This window comes from Carcharhinus amblyrhynchos, chromosome 27 (genome assembly GCF_965287045.1).
Source record: "Carcharhinus amblyrhynchos chromosome 27, sCarAmb.v2.hapA, whole genome shotgun sequence".
NCBI classification, from domain to species: Eukaryota; Metazoa; Chordata; class Chondrichthyes; order Carcharhiniformes; family Carcharhinidae; genus Carcharhinus; species Carcharhinus amblyrhynchos.
The window spans coordinates 6,591,058-6,608,403 of record NC_137350.1 but is presented as its reverse complement, the minus strand read 5'-3'; the positions used below and the strand labels follow the sequence as shown (position 1 = coordinate 6,608,403).

General features: G+C 45.7%; 1 protein-coding gene across 1 annotated transcript in view; it reads left to right on the top strand.

The window, feature by feature from the left end:
• Nucleotides 1-12,841, top strand: part of ace (angiotensin I converting enzyme (peptidyl-dipeptidase A) 1) — a 141,046-nt gene extending 128,205 nt beyond the window's left edge. Inside the window, exons 22-25 of the mRNA XM_080213541.1 lie at nucleotides 3,371-3,469; nucleotides 5,004-5,126; nucleotides 6,945-7,126; nucleotides 11,117-12,841. Coding sequence (XP_080069667.1) covers nucleotides 3,371-3,469; nucleotides 5,004-5,126; nucleotides 6,945-7,126; nucleotides 11,117-11,325 — 613 coding nt within the window. The 3' untranslated portion in view covers nucleotides 11,326-12,841. The remainder of the gene's footprint in view (nucleotides 1-3,370; nucleotides 3,470-5,003; nucleotides 5,127-6,944; nucleotides 7,127-11,116) is intronic.
• Nucleotides 12,842-17,346: the final 4,505 nt, after the last annotated feature.

Here is a 17,346-nt window from a genome sequence, read left to right as displayed (position 1 = left end):
CAACTAACAGAGAGAGTGAGAGACTGAGTACATCAGTTACTGAGGGAGAGAGACTGAGTCCTCCAACTAACGGAGAGAGTGAGAGACTGAGTACATCAGTTATTGAGGGAGAGAGACTGCAAATACTTCAGGTAACAGAAAGAGAGGAAGGAACAGGGAGAGACTGTGAGTCTTTCAGCTAACTGAGAGAGAATGAGAGAGAGAGAGAGACTACAAGTACATCAGGGAGAGAGATTGTGAGCGCAACAGGTGACAGAGTGACACCAGGTAAGAGCAAGGCGGAGAGACTGAAACAGGAAAGGAACCTACATAGAGTTAGATTACCCTCATGAGAAATTCATATAATTTCAGCCATTTGATCAAACCAGCCTGTGCAGGAGTTTCTGCTCCATTTGTGTTTCCACCCTTCTTCCCCCATCTAACTTTATCAACACAGTCCTTCACCCCCTCCGTACATGTGCTTATCAAATTCCTCATAAAGCATCTATACCGTTCACCTTAACCATTTCCTGTGGTACTGAGTTCACATTCTCGCTATTTTCCTGTTAAGGAGGTTTCTTCTTCATTCCCAGTTAATTTTGTGATGACCGTCCTATTACCAATAAACCCTAGCTTTTCTCTTCCCTGAGAACGCTCGCTGTGTCTACCGGACAAAAATATTTGAATAATTTGAAATCTGTTATGTCGCCTTGTTAAGACAGCACACCTATAATCAGTTAATTCATTCCTGATCATCTCTCAGTTCTGGTGCTGACCCTCTTCTGGTGCCTTTATAACCGGTATGTAATATGGTGACTGTAGCTCCAAGTGGGGTCAAACCAGACTTCACTCTAAGTTTAACATGAGCTGTGTATTTGAGAATTCCACCCCTCTTGAAATAGCCCCTTGCGCTTGGTATGATCTTTTTTGTGGGCCTTGTGTCACCTGTCCTGATGATTTGGGTCAATATATTCCATTGTTCCACTATCCAATTCCAATAGCGAAATTATTGACCTGATATTGGGTTTATCCTCAAACCAGGCTCATCAGAAGATGGTTGTCCATGAGTGAAGCTCTGAACTTTATGTTCAAATAGTGACCAACAACTGCTTTCAGGAAATATTTGTGAAGATTGGTTGATGTTCTAAGTATTGAGGTTTCAGAAAAAAACAAATCATAGAAACCCCTACAGTTCAGAAAGAGGCCCATCGGCCCATCGAGTCTGCACCAGACACAATCCCACCCAGGTCCTACCCACATATCCCTACACTAATCCCTCTAACCTACGCATCCCTGGACACTAAGGGGCAATTTCTTAGCATGGCCAATCAACCTAACCCACACATCTTTGAATGGTGGGAGGAAACAGGAGCACCCGGAGGAAACCCACACAGACACAAGGAGAATGTGCAAACTCCACACAGGCAGTGACCCGAGCCAGGAATCGAACTCAGGACCCTAGAGCTGTGAAGCAGCAGTGCTAACCACTGTGCTACCATGGCATCATTAATAACTCATGACATCAAAACATGGCATTGGATAACCACTCTCTCAGAACAGCCAATCAAACAATTGGACTTCTGTTGTTGGCATCATGCTTGGATATTACAATCTGGATCATACAATTGGCCAATTAGATTGTTAGAAACATTCTCAAGATGTCACATGTCTCAATGACTGACAGTGAACATGAGACTATCACAATATCTTTAAAGTTGCTTTCATGCTGAACAGCAAGTGTGCAACACGCAGACCAGCAGCATAACCCAGCACGACCACCAACTGATCCCCCAACAAACAAAATGAAGGGAGTAAATGTGGAGTGAGCAACAGGGGAAGACAAGGATCTCTTCCCAAAGTCTCCCGACCATCTACAAGGCACAAGTCTGAAATGTGACGGAATACTGTCCACTTGCCTGGGTGAGAGCAACTCCAAGGATGCTCGACACCCATCCAGGACAAAGCAACCCACTTTATTGGCACCCCTTAAACATTCACTCCCTCCACACCACCAGCGCACCGCACCACAGTGCATACCATCTACAAGATGCACTGCAGCAACTCACTCCTTTGACAACACCTTCCAAATCCACAACCTCTACCACTTATAAGGGTAAGGCAGCTGGAGTATGGGAACACCACCATCACCAAATTCCCCTTCGTCAAACACAATCCTGACTGGGAAACATATCACTGTAGCTTACTGTAGCTGTGTAAAAAAACCCTAGTACTCCTTCTCTAACAGCACTGTGGGTCTACTTACACCGCATAAATTGTAGCAGTTCAAGAAGCAAGGCCACCAGCATCCTTTCTCTTGGACTATTATTTAAATGGTAAGAAATTACAACATGCTGCTGTGCAGAGGGACCTGGGTGTCCTTGTGCAGGAATCTTAAGGAGTTGATTTGCAGGTGCATCAGGTAATTAAGAAGGCAAATGGATTTTTCACCTTCATTGCTGGAGGGATGGAGTTTAAAAACAGTGAGGTTATGTTGCAGCTGTATAAGGTGCTGGTGAGGTCACACCTGGAGTACTGTGTACAGTTTTGGTCTCCTTATTTGAGAAAGGATATACTGGCACTGGAGGGAGTACAGAGGAGATTCACTAGGTGGATTCCGGAGTTGAGAGGGTTGGTTTAAGAGGGGAGATTGAATAGACTGGGGCTATACTCATTGGAATTCAGAAGAATGAGGGGAGATCTTATAGAAACATATAAGATTATGAAGGGAATAGATAAGATAGAAGCAGAAGTTGTTTCCACTGGCGGGTGAAACTAAAACTAGGGGACATAGCCTCAAAATAAGGCAAAGCAGATTTAGGACTGAGTTGAGAATAAACTTCTTCACACAAAGGGTTCTGAATCTGTGGAATTCCCTGCCCAATGAAGCAGTTGAGGCCACCTCCTTGAATGTTTTTAAGGCAAAGATAGATAAATTTTTGAATAGTAAAGAAATTAAGGGTTATGGTGAGCGGGTGGGTAAGTGGAGCTGAGTCCATGAAAAGATCAGCCATGATCTTATTGAATGGCGGGGCAGGCTCGAGGGGCCAGATGGCCAACTCCTGCTCTTAGTTCTTACGTTCTCTCGGCCAGGTGGAGGTGGGGAATAAGTGCCGGCCTTGCCAATGATGCTCATGTCTTGAGAATGAATTATTAAAAACTGCTTTAACCTTCCAGCATACATACCCCTCTGTGATCATGCACAGTAGGGCAGCAACGCGTACATCAAATGTATATATTTTATATGATACATAATTATATAATACATATATGTGTAATACATAAATGTATATTTTATTTATAGATTCTTTACTTCACATTTAAATATTCTTCCATTTACAAATGGACTAGTGTTGTAACACTCTCCAGCTCACCTTGTATCTCTTTCCTACAGGTTAAAATATCAGGGCATATGTCCTCCTGTCCCTCGATCAGAAGAAGATTTTGATCCCGGTGCAAAGTTCCACATTCCTTCAAGTGTTCCTTATGTCAGGTGTGTGTCCGACATAGATCTCAGCCCAGCCCAATGATGCTGTCAATGTATCCTGATAACTGATTGGAGAATTGTATATTTACCACTAACACCTAGGGTTGTCCCGGATTCTCCTGGAATGAAAGCTCAACCTCCCAGACACCACCGTGAGCGAACCCAGAAATAGAAAGTTCCCTGGGGCATTTAAAAAGTTGTGTTTTAAAAAAATTCTTTCAACCACTTCCAGTTATTAAAGAAAAATGGAAATGGAATAAGTTTGTCCGCATATATAGACGCCTCCGGAATAAGCACAATTAGAGTTGGCAACCATACAAACAGCCCCCAGTCTATCCCTCATCGGGGTGAAAAGATAATCCAGGCAATATATAAATATTCAGAATTCAGAAATACCCCTTGTTACATTAGTGGGAATGTACCTGGTGACCGAAATGGACTTGTGTGGTTAAAGGAGTGGACAGCTGTCATTTGTTATAATCCAGATTCGAAACTCCAAGGTGTTTTACGAAGGCAGCCTAGACTATAGATTTTGCACTTAGAATTTGGCTTGGGTAAGCATGGGCGGGGGTGGATTCTCCCAGCCCGATTCCCTGCTTTAGCAGCGCAGTGGGCTGGGAGACATCAGAGGAGGCTGTTTTGCAGGCTTCTCGCTGGGTGCCACAGTCTCCATACATTCCTGGCTCCAAGGTTTTGCGAGTAATCTCCAGCGCAGAGCTGATTTCAATATTGAAATTAACATTAGCATCTGATTAGCGGGCCAGGGACTGAAGTCTCCAGGCCTACTAGTGTCTCCCGCCCTCCCCCCACCACTAATTGGGAACAGGCGGCCAACTCCGCTGGAGTGAAGAGAGGCCAGTGAGATCCCCCTCTCCCTCAGGAGGTCGGGGATAAGGGGGGTGCCCCTGGCCAGTGAGATCCCCCTCTCCCTCAGGAGGTCAGGGATAAGGGGGGGTGCCCCTGGCCAGTGAGATCCCCCTCTCCCTCAGGAGGTCGGGGATAAGGGGGGTGCCCCTGGCCAGTGAGATCCCCCTCTCCCTCAGGAGGTCAGGGATAAGGGGGGTGCCCCTGGCCAGTGAGATCCCCCTCTCCCTCAGGAGGTCAGGGATAAGGGGGGTGCCCCTGGCCAGTGCCAGCCTGGCCCCCCAACACTGCCCAACGGGCAAACTGACAATGCCCAAGGGGCACGTTGGCACTGCCCACCGTGCTTCAGGCAATGCCAAGGTGGCTAATCGGTGGGCGGGGGAACCACTGACACTCTGCACGAGGATCACAGGCAGAGGAAGGACAGTGATGGGGGTTGGCCATCGGCCGGGGCGGGAGGAGGGGGAGGATCAGGGCTGACCTGGAGAGGTCTGGGAGGCTAGTGATCATGGGGTGGGAGAGGCTGAAAGGGACAGCAATGGGGGGGGGTTGTGGGGCTAGCCAGCAATCAGGCTGACGTATCAGCTCTGTGAATTGTCATCAGAATCCTAATTCATGAATGTGTCCACTTAAATGACACATCTGGAATCCAACTGTATACCTTCCCTTTTCTCAGGTACTTTGTGAGTTTCGTCATCCAGTTCCAGTTCCACGAGAGTCTTTGTAAAGCCGCTAATCATGTGGGACCGCTGTATAAATGTGACATCTATAAGTCAAAAGCTGCAGGACAACTCATTGGGTAAGGTGCAAAGCAAGGTGTCTTCCTATCTGCGTCTTATTGCCCTTCCGATACCTTCGAACCTTTTAGACACTCAGAACACATTGTAAATGCTGGAAGAAAATGACCAATAATACAAACTGTCAATCAATTATCAGCTAATCAAGGTGATCAATCTCTCCCACTGAATGTACAGCGGAGCCAGGCACCATGTGGAAAAGCCCATAGTAGGAGAAGTGTTACTGTCGCAGGACTAGTAATCCAGAGACCCAGGGTAATGGTCTGGAGATCTGAGTTTGAATCCCACCATGGCAGACGATGAATTCAACAAAAATTTGGAATTAAATAATGATGATGAAACCAATTGTTGTTTAAAAAATACACATTTAGGTTCATTAATGTCCTTCAGGAAAGGAAATTTGCCATCCCTACTAAGTCTGGTCTACATGTGACTCCACATCTAATGTTTTTGACGCTTAAATGCTTTTTGAGATGGCCTAGCCAGTAAAGTCCCATGAGTGGATTTTTTTTTAAATTACATCATGCCAGGTCTCAAATAACAACTCATTTACCCTATCCCAGAATGTCACTTTCTGAAAGAAATCTATCTGATTTTCATTTAATGAATCAGCAAACCGCCATTGTCTCTTTATATCAACCATTCATTCTCTGAAATAATGGCCCACCCATCGCATAATAAATCAACCAATGCCTACCCACCCCAGGACCCCCACACCCCCATTCCAACTGAATGTGAACTCATGCCAACCCATGCCCACTACTCTTTGCCCTTATTCCATCTGTGCCAACTCACCTAGTACCTTTGGCCATCTTTTTGACAGTGTTGATGCTTCCTGCTTCAACAGTTCCTTGACAGCTGGACAGTTCCTTGACAGCTGGACAGCTTTCTTTTACCGTTTGACAGCTCCAACGAGTTTGTGTGTGAAATGAAATGCATATTCAAGTTCTATTTCAACAATCCCAGATGTGCTGTACCTCTCCCCAGTCTATCCTGGGACCCAATCCGAATATGGGTACTTTACCTCTCCAAAAGGATCCACCAAGTTCTGCCCTTTTCGTATCCGTTCTAACCTGCAGTCTCCGGATTCCACACTCCTGTACTTCCAAAATGTAATTTCAGTCAAAGTGACTGATGATTAAAATGGCCTGCTGACTCCAAGAGCGCAAACCCCGGCCTAACTTTAGTGCTGCCTCCACAAAGTGAAGTTCAATGGCAGGACATTGTCTATTTCTAAGATCTTTGAAAGAATGGCAAAAGCCCTGGAGTAATTTAGCATTCTCACATCACGTTACTCAAACTTGTCCATCCAACATTTATATCGATCTATCATACCTTCCAGGACCACTCCAAATAGCTTTCTCCTCATGTCTGCATGGGTTTCCTCCGGGTGCTCCGGTTTCCTCCCGCAGTCCAAAGATGTGTGGGTTGGGTTGATTGGCCGTGCTAAGAAATTGCCCCTTAGTGTCCAGGGGTGCGTAGGTTAGAGGGATTAGTGGGTGTAATATGGGGGTAGGGCCTGGGTGGGATTGTGTTCAGTGCAGACTTGATGGGCCGAAGGGCCTTTTTCTGCACTGTAGGGTTCTATGATTCTTTACATATGATTCCTTTAATGTAATTACTGTTACAATGTAAGTGAATGCAGCCTTCTTTTGAAGTAAAAACCTTAAAATCTAACCCTTTGCCTAAGATTTTCGCTCTGTCGTAATATCTCTTTACGTCGCTCGAGGTCTAATTTTGCATTGTAATGCCATGTGAGGAATCGTGTATCACTTCTTAGGTGAAAGGTTTCATGAGTTCTTGTTGTCCTTCCACCTCAGGGAAGCCTTGAAAATGGGAAGCAGCAAGCCTTGGCCCGAGACCATGAAGGTGATCACAGGAAACACAACCATGTCTGCTGACTCGCTGCTGAAATACTTTGAGCCACTGATTAAATGGCTCAAAACAGAAAACGAGAAGAATAAGGATATCCTGGGATGGCCTGAGTACGACTGGACTCCAGGTCAGCAGAATGTTGTTGAACCATTTAAGGAACAAGAGGCCATTCAGCCCATTGTACCTGTGCTAGCCCTCTGATCAATTCACTGGTGCCATTGCCCCACATTCTCCCCATAAGTCTGCATATTCTTCGTTTCGGGACAATAATCCCATTCGCCCGCATGCCTTGAATGAGCAGGTGTCCGCCACACTCCATCCTTCCAGTTCACTCCAGAGCCGAACCACTCACTGCGTGATAATAATTCTCCTCGTGTCTCCATCACTTCTTTTGCCAATTACCTTCACTGTGTACCTCCTGCTTCTCAATCCTTCCACCGATGGCAACAGTTTTATGTTTCACATTTCTTCACACTTTATCTTTCTCTTCTTCCAGAGGAACAGACCCAAATTCTCAAATTGTTCGATATAACCGGATCCGTGCAATCACGTCTGAATCTTTCTGCATTTTCTCCACATCTTTCCTAAAGTGTGGGCCCAGAACTGGGCAGTATATTCTGAACCAGTGTTATATACAGGGCTAAAAAACTTTCTTCCTGCCTTCCTTCAAAACAAGAGGGAAGCCTTATGACCAAGATGAGTTTTTCTTTTCCTCGGAGGGTTGGAAATCTCTCCCGCAGAGATTCTCAGTCACTGAGAACGTTTCAAACAGAAATTGACAGATTTCTAAATGCCAATGATGAAATGGAAGATCAGGTTGGGGGGAAAAAGATATTGAAATGAATGGTCGGCCATGGCAGAGAAGGCTTGATGGGCTGAATGGCCTAATCCTGTTCCTATGTTCCCGTGTTCAATGCTCCTGTTAATAAAGCTTAGGATAATGTTGTCATATTGATAGAACCAGCTAATTATGCCCCCCCTTAATATTAATATTCGGGAAAGTTAGTTCAGGATGTCTGAATGGGCAGCACAGGAGCACAGTGGGTTAGCACTGCTGCTTCACAGCTCCAGGGTTCGATTCCCAGCTCGGGTCACTGTCTGTGTGGAGTTTGCACATTCTCCTCGTGTCTGCGAGGGTTTCCTTGGGGTGCTCCGGTTTCCTCCCACAGTCCAAAGATGTGCGGGTTAGGTTGATTGGCCGTGCTAAGAAATTGCCCCTCAGTGTCCAGGGATGCTTAGGTTAGAGGGATTAGTGGGTATGATATGGGGGTAGGGCCTAAGTGGGATTGTGTTCGGTGCAGACTCAATGGGCCGAAGGGCCTCTTTTTTGCACTGTAGGGTTCAATGATCTATGTCAAGATAGCACATCTTTACAAAGGGTAGTGGAAATCCGGACCTCCTTTCCCCAAAAATTTCAAACTTGAGGTTGACGGATGTTTTCTTTGTCAGGCAATAGGCCTGCGGAACCAAGGAGAGGAAATGGAATGAAGATATAGATCAGCCATAACTGGATTACACAACATGCAGGAAGGACTGAATAGCTTTGTTGACAGTGGTGATTTATCAACCGCTCCCATTAATTCACAGCCTGTTAATCCTTACAGCCCCTGGGTGTGAGTGGGCTGCAGTTGCCATGACCAAGATTAAATATGGAACTGTAATGAATTGATAGCTGAAGCTAAAGAACAAAAGGCTTTCTTGCCAACAAACAAATAACTATATTTACAACAGGGTCAGACAGAATAACTACGCGACTGTACACTGCTCCTTCCTGGCTCCAGCTGTGGATCCTCCCCTCCGATCTTTGCCCTTGCACTCAGCTTCCCATTTTGACACTTCATAGGGCCTGACCCCACTACGTGGCCCATAGAGAATGCCCCCTTAAAGGGGCCACACCACCACATCCCTTCCCCCCACTAACTCCTGAAGTCACCTAAGGAGGAAACTAAAAGACAACAACATTAACACGAGCAACAATTTTCAAGAAAAACATCAGGAAAACCTCAGGCAATGTATCATAAGCTGAGTCAATTCAATGACTTCCGAACTCCAGTAAAACTTCCCAAATCCGAACTACATTTGTGCGGAAATGAAAAATCATGTCAAGTCGACGTGAAAGGCAAACTCACCAATACAGGGTCTAGTTTTTCCTCAGTAGCTGTCGTGTTCCCAGTTACAGTAACCACTGATTGCTCCGGTTCCACATTTACACTCAGCATTCCTGTAACCAATCCTGATGGATCCAAATTTTCTGTTGGATTTTCCTGTTGACCTCCTATATCAGGAAGTGCTTTCCTCTTCAGACAGGCTACATGTTTCGTGATGTGACACCCTTGTATCTCTATGATATAGGAGACCGGTCCTGCCCTTTCCACAGTCTTACCAGCCACCCCACCTATCCCAATCCTGCTGCAAAGTTTGTGACCAGGAATAAATCCTCAACTTGAAAAACTCTCTCGTTCTTCCTTAAGTCGTGATTTTCTCGCTGAGAGGCTAACCTAGCCTCAACCCTCCCCGTCAAATCAGGGAATATCACATCTAAACATGTCCTTAAACGGCATCCCATTATCAACTGGACTGGCCTGAACTCTGTGGTCACGTTTAGCATTGTGTTACAAGACAGCAAAAAGCTGGCAACACATAAGAGTAGAGGCCCATTGACTTGTATCTTTGAAGCCTTGAAAGTTTGCACAGTATGTTCCGCTAACCCATTTGACACTGAATTTGACATAACATTGCGAATGCCATTTGATTTTACAAATTTTTGAAACTCCTTTGCTGCGAAGGATGTGCCTTTAACTGACGCTGAAACCCCCGCGATACCAAGAATGGCAAAGATTTTCCTCAACTTCTGGTAGCTGTCATTGTAGACTTCATCAACTGAACACCCAGCCACTCTGAGTGTGTGTCCATTAATATTGGAACCATATGGCCCAGAAATCGTTCTGTAAAGTCAATGGGGACGATCTCATCATACCGGCTGGTCAGCGGGCGAGGCAGGGAGAGGCGAGAGGCGAAAAATCTGGTTGGTGCCGGGTTTTTGCCTCTTGTGATGTTACTGATCCCGTTCTGCGAAGGGACGTGAAGCCGGTTTCGATGTTCATTAGCCTATTTAAATATCATTAGTCGGTCCCAGGCACAATTGTCCAGGCTCATCCTTACCTGCTACCGATTGGAGATCCAAACTGGTGATGATCACATATGGTTTCACCCCCCCCCCACCACCAATGGGGAGCAGATTCATGGTGGGGGGAGCGGTACTTTCCTGTGCGTCCCTGGCAGTCTCCCTTTGCCTCTTTCACATTTTAAAAAGCAGTTGTAAATCTTGCCAATCTGATAGTCACATCGATGAGGGGAGATTTTGAAATGTGGGGGGGGTGGGATACAGTAGGTTAGCCCGCCAATTTTGTTTAAATTTATTGAAATGAAGGAGGGCGGGAGCCTCGCTGCATCACCAGTGAGGGGTGAAGAGAATCAGAAGACCAAATTGCAGATTAGGGATAGACATCCATCTCCTATAACTCTTTGTGTAATCTAACCAAGGCGTTTAAAATGATAAATCATAGAATCCCATAGAAGGTATGGAAGACAGCCATTTGGCCCATTGAGCCTACACTGACAACAACCCCACCCTATCCCCGTAACGCCACATATTTATCCTGCTAATCTCTCCGAAACTAGGGGCCATTTAGCGTGGCCAATCAACCTAACCCGCACATCTTTGGACTGTGGGAGGAAAGGGGAGCACCCGGAGGAAACCCACGCAGACACGGGGAGAATGTGCAAACTCCACACAGACAGTGACCCGAGCCGGGAATCGAACCTGGTTCCCTGGCGCTAACTGCTGTGCCACCATGCCACCCAAGGGACGGGATTCAACAGGAAATAAGAGCAACCACTAGTGGGAGAGTTCAGAACCTTATTCAAGCGACAGTCACAAGAGTCCTTGGTAGCGATCGTCGTAACAGTGAGCAAAGGGGGATAACTGGACATGTAAAGATCAGACACGTTCTGAATAGCATGGAGGGGCAGGTTCAAGGGTCTGAAAGGCCTCCTTGTGATACCAACAGTGATTCTTGCCACCCCGTATACTGAAACTTCCACATTTTTTTTCCAGCTGTTGCGGCGATTGAACTTTCAAATCCGACAGACGACTACGTGGATTTTCTGGGACTGAGTGTGAAACCAAGGCAGGCGAAAGTGGGCCAGTGGATCCTGCTTGTACTGGGTATTGTCCTGAGCGTAGGAATCATTGCCCTTGTGGCAAAAATAGTTTCAAGAAAGAGGTACCCTAACAAATCAACATCTGAACTTGAATTGAAATGAGAGTAAATCCCATCAGGTCAGGGCTCGTTCACTATGCAAAAACAAACCAATAATTCAATTTGTATTTGTAAATCTGCTGTAAGAATGTTTTATTAGTCTTTTGGATTTGACTGTCCTCATACTTTGAACACTTGGGCAATGACTAGATATTTGGAGCAGGGATATGAAATAATATATTAAAGGGTTATGTCTGTAGTTTGCTGTAACGTTTGAATGTGAAAATGATGTAAATCAGAGCAGCGCTAGATTACATTGCTGAGATTCCATATCAGGAATATACTGTTGTATAGTGATGTTGTTTTCTGGATGTTCTTGGCCCACCCGCTCTGAAAATGCAACCATATCTAACCAGCATGGTACTGCAACCATATCACTACAGAGAATGAACGCATAACTGATGACAGGGCTGATACATTTTCGAATTGGAGGAATGAGGGCTTTCTTTCACCACTCAAGGTTTTACCCACCTCCCTTTTTTTTAACTGAATTCCCTCCAAGTAGCTCTTAACCCTTTAGGCATTGGCTGTATCTCTGTGTACCAAGCAGCGCCCACCCTCGATCACAAGGATCAGAAATTGCTGGTACGTGTAAGGTTCCCGTAATCTGTCAATCCTGACCTGCTATCAACAAGCCAGGTTTGAAGCAGAGTACGAGGACTTTCCAGCCAATCGCAAAGAAAGATCATTGATCGCGGGATCCCAAGGCCAGATGTGAATTATCTGGAGAAATGTCTCAAATCATTGATTCCCATCATACCTCAATAACCACAGACGACTTGAGTTATGTTATTTTAAAACGGGTAACATGGCAGCACTGCATCCAGCTATATATCCTGCCTCAGTAAAGCCTCACAGGAGTTTTAAAGAAGTTTCTAATTTTTCTTTCTAAAAGTCCTTCCCTCCCCTTAAAATGTCCAGCTGTTGAGGAGATGCTGAACGTTGTTTATTTGGCCTTGCAATGGCTTGTGATTTGCTCCAATGAGGAATTGAGTAGTACAGGGAGTGGATGTCCCGGGTTTGATCCACGTTCCGGGCACCAGGATGGCCGTTGGAATTCTGCAATCGGCCATCGTATCTCTGGGCTAGGGGAAGTGAGGTTTAGTTGGTGCTTTCCCATCTGATGGAAGCACATTATGAGGACTTGGAGCAAAGAGAAGGTAAAGGCCCCAGATGTGATCCCCCCAGGTAGTCCAATAGCAAATTAACACTCAGATCAACACAAGGTAACCCAGACGCAACCGGTACTCTTGGAGAACACAAGGAGCCAACACCTTCAGGAGAGAGGATTGGTATCAAGAATTTACCTTAAAATCCAAATATAGAGGCACCCTCTTAAAACTGTACTGCTGTGTTCTGGAAAAATCTAGCTCATAACAATGTATTGTCTCTCTTATGTAGATATATACATTCATTGCATGATTTTTGTGTGGTGATTCACATAGGAAGTGTTCAGAGAATGTTGGGGAAATTAGTGTAACAAACAGCATGCACAATATACTTGAGCTGTTTTAAACAAAGTTGTGTCCTGTGTGTTTTATTCACCTCAATTCAGCCATCATTAAAAGGGAGAGTCACTTGCCGACAAGCCATGAACCTCGGGATGGGAATAATATTCCTAGAACCCATTGTGGGGATGTCAGAACAAACCACAGGCGGGAGAAGCTCTGGAATCTTCAGCGAGTGGCTTTATGTCTGTTTCTGTTCCCTCATCCGCTTTGTAGAGTTTGGCTCAGGTACCAGCATGGAGTTGTGCTTGGCATTTATCAATCGGCAACAACGGGCATTTATTGATTGACTTCAACATAAGATAACGTCCCAAATCGCTTCATAGACGTAATCGGACAAAGTAAACATCAAGTCAAATGAGGAGATCTCAACCAGGCCCTAGAGCTTGGCAGCCAAAGTAGTGGACCAGTGGATGTGAAAGAGGTCAGAATTGGAGACATGCAAAGCTCACAGAGGGCTTTTGTATTAATACTCTGACTTAAATGGGAAACACATAATTTTTAAACTGTGTCCCCTAGTTCTGGATTTTCCCACGGAGGAAATTACCTCAGCAGGTCTGACAGTTGTGGGGAGAGAATTGAACTAATCTTTCAGACCTGCTGAGATTTTCCAGCAGTTTCTATTTTTGTTTCAGGTTCCAGCATCCTGCTTTTACCTTTGGGATTTTATATGTTTCAATACAATCACCTCACATTCTTCTCCACTCCAACAGACATAGGCCCAAGCTGCTCAACCTTTCCTTGTAAGATTACCCTTTTGAACGTCTCCTGCTCAAAATAAATCCTTGCATATAACAGGGGAACAGGACTGTGTGTGTGGTACCCCCCACATGTAATTTGAAGCAACGCACAACTGCAACAATATTTCCCTATTTTCATGCTAGATTCCATTGTAATAAATGTCAACAATCCATTTCTCTTCCTAATCACGTGCCATACCTGCATACCAACTCGTTGTGATTGATGTACTAGGACGCCAAGATCCCTCTGCACTGTAGAGTTCTGTTGTCGCTTTCCGTTCGATTCTTCTGGCCAAATTGGACAAGTTCACATTTTCCAACATTGTACTCCACCTGCCAATCTTATGTCCCTGACCTAAGCTACCAAAATCCCTTTTGTAGACTCTATGGCCGGAATTTTACTGCACTGCCCACCATGGGAATCGAAGTGGGCGAGGGACAGAGAATGGAAAGGTCCATTGCTTTCAAGGCTAATGAGGCTGTAAAATCCAGCCCCATTGATTCTGGATTGGAAATAGTTGAGACCCCAGCTCTGAACCCTGTTATTCCATTACTTACAACTTTCCCACCTGAAAATGATCTATTTCTCCTACTCTTTGCTTTCTGTTTGCTAATCAATTCTCTAGACATGCTAACGTGTTACAGCCGACACCATGAGTACTTATTTTGTGTAGTAACTTTTGATGTAGTATTTTTTTCAACTTTTGTTTAGAATTCTAAAGTGCACAACATCTACTGGTTCCCCTTTATCCACATTTTGTTACTTTCTCAAAGAACTCCCCTTTCACAAGCCATATTGACTTGCTGATTATATGATGATTTCAAAATGTTCTGCAACTGATTTTAGCATTTTCCCAATGACTGATGTTAGACCTATAGTGTCCTGGGGTGGGATTTTCCCATCTTGTCCACAAAGGCATTCATGGTGTGCAGAAGAGGAGAAAATAGCAGCAGACAAAAACTCGGAGATCATTGTAATTGTCCCGAGGGCAGGCTAAAAGTGGATCGGTTATTTCACTGTCTCATGGCATGAATATCATTTGCTATCATTTAAATCTCATCAATGTTCATTAAAACAACTCAAACTTCTCACGCTTTACAATCGTCACACCAGCGGGAAATTACATTGGCCTCAAACTTGTTTGAAAATGAATGGTGTGCACAAATCAGAACTCAGTTCATTCTGAGGTGAGTACCATATACACAGCCCACCTGTCACAGCACTGCACTGCAACTTAAGGTTATTTTTAACATTTATTTGTTAGTCACAAGTGGGCTTATATTAACATTGCAATGAAGTTACTGTGAAAATTTCCGTGTCACTACATTCCAGCGCCTGTTTGGGTACACTGAGGGAGAATTTAGCACGGCCAATGCACCTAACCAGCACGTCTTTCAGACGTGGGAGGAAACTGCAGTACCCGGAGGAAACCCACACAGACACGGAGAGAACATGCAGACCCTGCACAGACAGTGATCCAAGCTGGGAATCAAACCCAGATCCCTGGCATGGTGAGGCAGCAATGCTAACCACTGTGCCACCATGTTGTGATGAATATTGCACTGGTGGGGCTGATGGCCAGCTTCTGCTCTTTGCAGACGGTGTCCCCAAGGACACCACGGAGCACAGTACTCAGGCAGAACTTCACAAATGAGCACATTGATTGGGGGTGGTCTTTGAGGGGAGAGTAGTGATGAACACAAGGGGAGAGAAGGCTGTGCAGGGACGGGGAGAGAATGGAAGGGGGCATGATGGAAAGCAGAGGGACAAGGAGATGGAGAGGGTGAGGGGCGAAAGAAGGAAGAGGATAGACCAAGAGACTGATAGGCTAGAGCCTCATGAAACTGCATAACACACTGACCAACAAGGGGGTCAAAGGGATAACGCAACTTAGACTGGGACGGGATACACACAGACTCCAGAATAGGAGTGGGTAATAGGTGGTGTTTGTTGGGCACATCAGCAATAAGTCACACAGACACTCAGAGGGTGGGGGTGGGGGTGGGGGTTGGGTGGGGGGGAGGAGGGGGGTGGTGGAGGAGGAGGGGACACAGTGGTCCTCAGTTCTAAGGGCAATAGGGAATGCTGTAAAAGTCCAAGTCCATGGTCTGGGGTTTGTACAGAAAGAAGTCTCACAACACCAGCTTAAGCTTGAGACTTCTTTCTGTTTTTACCCCAGTCCAACGCCAGCATCTCCACATCTGGGATTTGTAGCCGGGGAGGGGGGGTGTCACTGATGCCAGACACTCCCGTGACGACATGGAAATGAGTCACAGATTACAGGCAGCGGAGGGACAGTGTGGATCTCATTGTCTGAAGCCAGAGTCAGTCTGGGGTACAGAGGGCATACAGCAGGAGCAATCATTGGGACCATGGCATGCCCAATCTGCAGGGATAGGCAAGGAATGTGTACTCCAGAGGGAAAAAGCGTTGCTTGGTGTACAGATCTGTCTCCCGGTCACTGTCCCTGGGCTTGGCTGTCTCTGTACAGGGCTGCAGATGGAATGGCGATGGTAACGGGAGGCATTTAGATTGTAAACACATAATAAAGTTGGGGGGGTGGGGGTTGGTATGTGAAGCTCTGCTTGGGTGGGGGGAGTCAAGTCACCTCAGTAATGATTGTGTACACAGCCTTCAGGTGGGGTGGGTAAGGGTCCACGTGGGGCATAGGCAGGAACCAAGTGATATGCCAGGGCAGGGGGCAGAGTGAGGGTAGGAATATCAACCATAACAATGATGGAATCCACTATTACTGGGGGAGATTGGAGAACAACAGGGGAAAGCTGCATCTTCACATTATGTGGGTCTAGGTATATATCTGGTACATGGACAGCAAGAGGGAAAGTGTTCAATTCTGCCTAGGAATAAAAGCGAAGAATTATCATCTTGCTGCACCACAATAAAAACAGTGAATCTGATTGGAAGGGTTTGAGGCAGTGTGGGAGGAGCACAGTGTGAAACATGGGACATGGCCAGCCAACGATGCCCATAAAAGCTCCCTAGTGGGTTATTTGAATCATATCTGCAGTGAAACATCTTAAGCTTACCTGTGCCAAAATTCAAAGTGCAAAACTTGTGGTCTAGACTGACTTCATAAAATACCTCGGAGTTTCTGACCTCTCTCTCTCTTACAGACACACACATTGCAAACACTCTGCCCATTCTCGCACAAGTCCATGGTCTATTCTCCTCCCCCAACCTTCACCCAGTTTGTACCCCCCAACCTTGCCCAACTCGCACTTTCACTCTGAGATCCACTTGCCCACACACACCCATCCCCATGGCCCACTCTCCCCCTTGTTCCATGGGCCACTTTCCTTCCCACTCTTCCCACTACTCCACTGTCCGCTATACTCTGCTCTGCCTTTCCTTCAGCCTCACTCTGGCCTGGAATGTTCAAGATATACTTTCCCGCTGTTTCCAACTCATCCAATCATAGGCAGGCTCCTCACTGCACAGCAGCCAATGCAGGGAGAAGCCAGGCTCTGATTGGACAAGCAGCTTTCCGGAAAGCCCGGATGTACCCATTGGGATCCCAGTCTGGGAATCCCGAATGAATGCATTCTCGGCAGCAGAGTAGCTTTGAAGTTACTTCATGCTCATTGTTATAATCCAGGTCAGAAACTCCAAGGTATTTTATGAATTCAGCCTAGACTACAAGTTTTGCACTTTGAATTTTGGCACAGGTAAGCATAAGATGTTTCACTGCAGATACGATTCAAATGACCCATTAGGGAGCTTTTATCAAAAAAAAGTTTAAGAATACAGTTAACATA